Source organism: Salvelinus sp. IW2-2015, unplaced genomic scaffold (genome assembly GCF_002910315.2).
Source record: "Salvelinus sp. IW2-2015 unplaced genomic scaffold, ASM291031v2 Un_scaffold3527, whole genome shotgun sequence".
Classification (NCBI taxonomy): Eukaryota; Metazoa; Chordata; class Actinopteri; order Salmoniformes; family Salmonidae; genus Salvelinus; species Salvelinus sp. IW2-2015.
Window position 1 is genome coordinate 23,809 of NW_019944807.1, and position 6,845 is coordinate 30,653.

At 41.9% G+C, this 6,845-nt stretch overlaps 1 protein-coding gene across 1 annotated transcript in view; it reads right to left on the reverse strand.

Moving 5' to 3' along the window:
- Positions 1-1,739, reverse strand: part of LOC112076036 (EMILIN-2) — a gene marked incomplete at its 3' end in the record, with an annotated part of 25,165 nt that extends 23,426 nt beyond the window's left edge. The window contains exon 1 of the mRNA XM_024142929.2: positions 1,384-1,739. Coding sequence (XP_023998697.2) covers positions 1,384-1,538 — 155 coding nt within the window. The remainder of the gene's footprint in view (positions 1-1,383) is intronic.
- Positions 1,740-6,845: the final 5,106 nt, after the last annotated feature.

The following is a 6,845-nucleotide window of genomic DNA, read 5'->3' on the forward strand; positions in this document are numbered from 1 at the left end:
CACCCTGTAATGTGATAGGTTGGTTATCTGCCCCAGTCACCCTGTAATGTGATAGGTTGGTTATCTTCCCCAGTCACCCTGTAACGTGATAGGTTGGTTATCTGCCCCAGTCACCCTGTGTACGTGATAGGCTGGTTATCTGCCCCAGTCACCCTGTAACGTGATAGACTGGTTATCTTCCCCAGTCACCCTGTAACGTGATAGGGCGGTTATCTGCCCCAGTCACCCTAACATGATAGGTTGGTTATCTGCCCCAGTCACCCTGTAACGTGATAGGCTGGTTATCTGCACCAGTCACCCTGTAACGTGATAGGCTGGTTATCTGCCAGTCACCCTGTAATGTGATAGGCTGGTTATCTGCCCCAGTCACCCTCTAACGTGATAGGCTGTTATCTCCCCAGGTCACCCTGTAATGTGATAGGTTGGTTATCTGCCCCAGTCACCCTGTAATGTGATAGGTTGGTTGTCTGCCCAGTCACCCTGTAATGTGATAGGTTGGTTATCTGCCTCAGTCACCCTGTAATGTGATAGGCTGGTTATCTGCCCCAGTCACCCTGTAACGTGATAGGCTGGTTATCTCCCCAGTCACCCTGTAATGTGTATAGTTGGTTATCTGCCCCAGTCACCCTGTAATGTGATAGGTTGGTTATCTTGCCCCAGTCACCTGTAATGTGATAGGTTGGTTATCTTCCCCAGTCACCCTGTAATGTGATAGGTTGGTTATCTGCCCCAGTCACCCTGTAATTGATACGGTTTTACAGGGTGACTGGGGCAGATAACCAACCTATCACGTTACAGGGTGACTGGGGCAGATAACCAACCTATCACATTACAGGGTGACTGGGGAAGATAACCAACCTATCACATTACAGGGTGACTGGGGAAGATAACCAGCCTATCACGTTACAGGGTGACTAGGGAAGATAACCAGCCTATCACGTTACAGGGTGACTGGGGAAGATAACCAACCTATCACGTTACAGGGTGACTGGGGCAGATAACCAGCCTATCACGTTACAGGGTGACTGGGGAAGATAACCAACCTATCACGTTACAGGGTGACTGGGGCAGATAACCAACCTATCTGCAGCAAACAGACAAGACTAGACACACTCAGTGGTCCATTATTCTCCAGAACAGAACTCAGAAACAACTCAATGCAACAATTTAGTGATAAACAACTGCAGTAAAATAATTCTAAATGTAAACGTATATTGAATTCATTCAATGTAATCACATTTAATCTCTCCATTTCCTGCACTAATTAAAGAGAACAAGTCATGCGAAAATAAAATAACGATCGCAGCGACACAGAACACAACTCGTTTGAGGCAAATGGAAATCAATAAAACAGATTAACAATAGATACAAATAATAATTGACCTATTCCTCTGTGACTGTCGGTGTCTCGCGCCCTGGTACGCAGCTCCTTGGAAAAGGTTGTAGTTCGGCGGATTTTGTCCGTTGGTGACAGAAAAGTTGAAGAACAGAGAGAACAATGTCCATGTCACCCCCAAATCAGCTGCTCCCCACTTCATCGTAGCCAACAGATTAAATTAACTACTACGGAACATGGACAAGAAAAGTTAAGATATGGATTTTTTTTAAAGTTGGTATCCTATGTGCGGCCGCCCGGTAACTGAGCAGAACGGGACAAAATGTTGAAGATCTCTTTGCGGGTCGCTGTTGACTCCACTGGAATGACGTCGCTGTTAGACTAGGGTTCACTCCTTTCCCCCTCCCATCCTCCCTTCCTTCCTTCGACCCCAGCCCCCCCTCTCCAACCCATGAGAAACAAACACGCCCCGAATTGTCCGCAGCTTGTACTGTGTACACACACACATACACGCTGTAACAGCGCGTAATGTGCCCTGCAGGCAGACTGTTACAACGTTTATAGCATCTAACTTCTTGCTCTGGTCTGTTCCCAATAATGTTTGTACCATGTTGTGTTGCTGCCATGTTGTTGTCATGTGGTGTTGCCAACATGCTGTGTTGTCATGTGTTGCTGCCATGTTGTTGTCATGTGGTGTTGCCAACATGCTGTGTTGTCATGTGTTGCTGCCATGCTATGTTGTTGTCTTAGGTCTCTCTTTGTGTTGTGGTGTCTCTCTTGTCGTGATGTGTGTTTGCCTTTTGGTAGGCCATCATTGTAAATAAGAATTTGTTCTTAACTGACTTGGCTAGTTAAATGAAGGTTAAATATATAAAAACACATCTGCTATGGTTCTGTCACATTGAAGACCAATTACGTGCCTGATTTTGTTGTGGGAGACCTTAGAGAAAACATGTTATATCTTATATTTATTTTAGTAATATCCCCTCTAATTTTAGTCATAGACTATTAGTCAAATTGATAAGAGTGAGTCAAATACATTTCCTGGGATGTCCTTTTCACCATGCATTCCCTATGCTGCTGAATAGTGAATCAAACATCAGATATATGAGTACTGTAGACTGCTGTCATGATGTTGAATTAGCCAATGAATGGCCAGGAATATTTAAGGCCAGGTTACTATATTTCCTGTTGTGTTATTAGGTACAGTCATCGTCTTTTACTGTGGATGGAGGCAAATTGTTACAGTCTTGTACCAATTAACCTCTACGTGATCGGTGCAGGATGGTTGAGCTAACGTAGGCTAATGTGATTAGCATGAGGTTGTAGGTAACAAAACAAAATCCCAGTACATAGACATATCTGATATGGTCAGAAAGCTTAAATTCTTGTTAATCTAACTGCACTGTCCAATTTACAGTAGCTATTACAGTGAAAGGATGCAATGCTATTGTTTGAGGAGAGTGTACAATTATGAACTTGAAAATGTATTTAATAAACCAATTAGGCACCATTTGGGCATCTTGCATACACACATTTTGAAAACAGAATGTTCATTGGATCAGTCTAAAACGTTGCACGTACACCGCTGACACGATCTAGTGGCGCAAAATCTCAATTGGGCCTGCGCTGGAATAATACATTATGGCCTTTCGTTGCATTTCGAAAAATTATTAGTAAAAAAAATGTATTAACACGTTTTTTTTTCTTTGTGTTTAGTCTTTTTCCAGTATTACATGTGCTTGGATTTATGGCTTTTCTAGCATTAATTTTCACTATTTCACAACTTCAAAGTGTTTTCTTTTCAAATGCGTATCAAGAATATGTTTGCTTATCTTGCTTCAGGTCTTTGAGCTACACCCCTAGGCAGTTTAGATTTGGGTATGTCATTATAGGAGAAAGAACTTAAATAGCAAGGGTCCGACTTAAGAGGTTTTACCTGGAGGCAGCAGCACACACGGGCCGGGCAGGCAGGCAGGCAGGCAGGCAGGCAGGCAGGCAGGCAGGGCAGGCAGGCAGGCAAGGCAAGCAGGCAGGCAGGCAGGCAGGCAGGCCAGGCAGGCAGGGAGGCAGGCAGGCAGACATGAAGCAGACAGGCAGACCAGACAGGCAGGCAGGCAGGCAGGCAGACAGACAGTGGTGGAAAAAGTACCCAATTAATCATACTTGAGTAAAAGTAAAGATACTTAATAGAAAATGACTCAAGTAAAAGGGAAAGTCACTCACTAAAATACTACTTGATGTAAAAGTCTAAAAGTATTGGTTTTAAATATACTAAATATCAAAAGTAAAAGTATAAATCATTTAAAATCCCTTATAGTTAGCAACCATGATGCCCATCATTTTTACATTTGTATTTTTTATGGAATAGCCAGGAGCAAACTCCACCTTCAGACATAATTTACAAATGAAATGCGTTTGTGTTTAGTGAGTCGCCAGATCAGAGGCAGTAGGGATGACCAGGGATGTTATCTTGATAACTGTGTGAGATTGGACCATTTCCTGTCCTGCTAACCATTCAAAATGTAAGACTACTTTTGGATTGTCAGGGAGTACATTATTTCACTTCCTATCATCACTTCCTGTTAACGCGGAATGAGGGAGAGCTCGGTTTGTTTGTTTTGGAAAGTTTTGAAAGTCTATTGAAATAGTTTAGTTACTAGCCAGCTACCTTTTGAGTTTGGATCCCGTGACGTGGTTGGCATCAGTTACTGGGACCGCTACTATCTGTCCAGTGATCCTGCTGACCAAGGTCGGGTCTGAGGAGCTGTTTGGCGTAGTAGCTTGCCTAGCTGCTAGCCAGGGTTGCCCAGGCTTGTGGCTGTCTAGATCCCTGCTGTTTGTTGTTGTTGTCTTCAATCTTCCCTCTTAGGGCTCGGATCACGCTAGCGGGATCAAAATCGACAACATCCGGTGAAGCTGGAGCCAAATTCAAATGACAAAATTGTAATATTAAACATTCATGAACATACAAGTAAGTGTCTTACATCTTTTAAAAGCTTAACTTCTTGTTATTCCAACTGTGTTGTCAGATTTCAAAAAGGCTTTACGGCGAAAGCATACCATGCGATTATCTGAGGACAGCCCCTGACATCAAAATACTTTTTCAGCCAGCACCGGCTTCACAAAAATCACAAATAGCGATAAAATAAATCACTTACCTTTGAAGATCTTCCTCTGTTTGCAATCCCAAGGGTCCCAGCTACACAATGAATGTTCGATAAAGTCCTTCTTTATATCCAAAAAGTCAGTTTAGTTGGTGCCGTTGATTTCAGTAATCCATTCAACATGCATATAAAGGAATCCAAAAAGCTACTGGTAAACTTCGTCCAAACAAGTCAAAMAATGTTTGTAATCAATCCTCAGGTACCCTAATATGTAAATAAACAATGATATTTCAGACAGAAAGAATGGTGTTCAATAGAAAATAAAAAATAACAAGGAGGGCGCACTCGTTCACGCGCGCCGAAAGTCTACCTGTCCTGCCTGATGAGAACACTTTGGATAAACTACAACTACTTGTCCATTTTTAAAGAAACAAGCCTGAAACCCTTTCTAAAGACTGGTGACATCTAGTGGAAGCCATAAGAACTGCAATCTGGGAGCAAGTTTTGTGTATATCCCATAGCATTGCATTGAAAAAGCCTGTGACCTAAAAAAAAAAAAAAAATCTGGATGGATTTTCCTTGCGTTTTCGCCTGCCATATCAGTTCTGTTATACTCACAGACATTATTTTAACAGTTTAGAAACTTCAGAGTGTTTTCTATCCAATGCTACAATTGCATATCCTAGCTTCTGGGCCTGATAACAGGCATTTTACTTTGGGCACGTCAGTCATCCGGAAATTCAGGATACTGCCCCCTAGCCTTAAAAGGTGGCCAGCTGACCAAAAGGTGACCAGCTAAACAAAAGGTGACCAGCTAACAGGTGACCAGCTAACCCCAGGTAAAAAAAACACTTTATCTAGTCCTTGGCCTTTCTCTTAATCTGACTTTGGTGCAGGTCATGTTGTTCTTCACATTACTGTCTCTGACAAACACACAATATCAAATAAAATCTAAGTTTGTTTGTCACATGCAAAGGATACAGAAGGTGTAAACGGTACAGTGAAATTGTTATTTTGGATAGCTGCATAGTAGCAATATCAAAAAGTGTCCAGATAAAAATATAGTATAAATATTTTATAATTATTAGATGATGCTTACACAGAAACAAGTCTAAGCTTCTTGTCACTACAGGGGGTGCTGTTTCAACTTCGACATTTTGCGTCTCCAAATTAAACTGCCTCGTACTCAATTCTTGCTCGTACAATATGCATATTATTATTACTATTGGATAGAAAACAATCTSTAGTTTCTAAAACCGTTTGAATTATGTCTGTGGGTGAACCAGAACTCTTTCTACAGCGAAAATCATGACAGGACATGCGAAGGTCTGAAAACTAGGCTCTGATCTCATATCGTTATAGTCCCAGCATCACCACATGGCATAACGATCACCAAGCCATTGATTCGAGGGCCAAAAAGCGGCGATAACGTATTATCACCCCAAAAATATTATTTTTTCACTAACCTTCTCAGAATTCTTCGATGAACATCCTGTAACATCATTTTACAATCATATAGAGTTTTGTTCGAAAAGTGCATATTTAGCATACAAAACCGTGGTTACTATTCTATCTAGGAAATCAGGCTGCCATATGTCTGACGTCATCTAAGAGTGACTTAGTTTAAGATCTATCTATGATTATTGACAAAAAAATACAGGTTGACAGCAATCGAAAGCATTAATTACTTAATGCAATCCGCTGATTTAATCTTTTTAAAATTAAAACGTTACTCAAGACACTACCTCGCGCGTTACAGCCAGACTATGGCCGGCAATTATGGCACCGATAAAGTCGTTGTTTACTATTTTCCAACGCATAAATAGCGGAAGATAAACACTACATAAACTAGTTGTCTTGTCCACTTTCTTGTGGCGAGCTTCCATCAGAATCTTGGGCAGACGTGTTCCTTCACAGCTATTCTCCAAAACAGAAATCGTTGCTTTGTTTACAACACGCCCGATTCAAGCTTCGGACACTAGCAGCTAACAGTAGCTACGTGGCACACAGCCCATGTCCAAATCCCATCGAATGGAAACGCAATACTACGAAAATCTCCCGAAAATGACAATATGCTCGCATAAAACCTCGATATAAAATCCGGTGTTCAAAAATAACTTCGTTGATGAGTTTCTAACCCTATACCCGTAGGATTGATTAGCAGACGACCATATCTAGGCCGATAAGCTGAGGCGTTGTGGTCAAAATGCTATCCTGTCTTGCGTTGCGTAATGGCGGAAGTCGAGAAATTGAGGCGCACCTCGTTCCGTTGCCCGTTGTTGATACGCTCTGAGAAATACGTAGAAACACATTCCAACTTCTCATTGGTTACTGACATCCAGGGGAAGGCGGTGCAGTTCATTTCGATCCAAATAGGGCCACACAGAGCTTAAAACTGATCC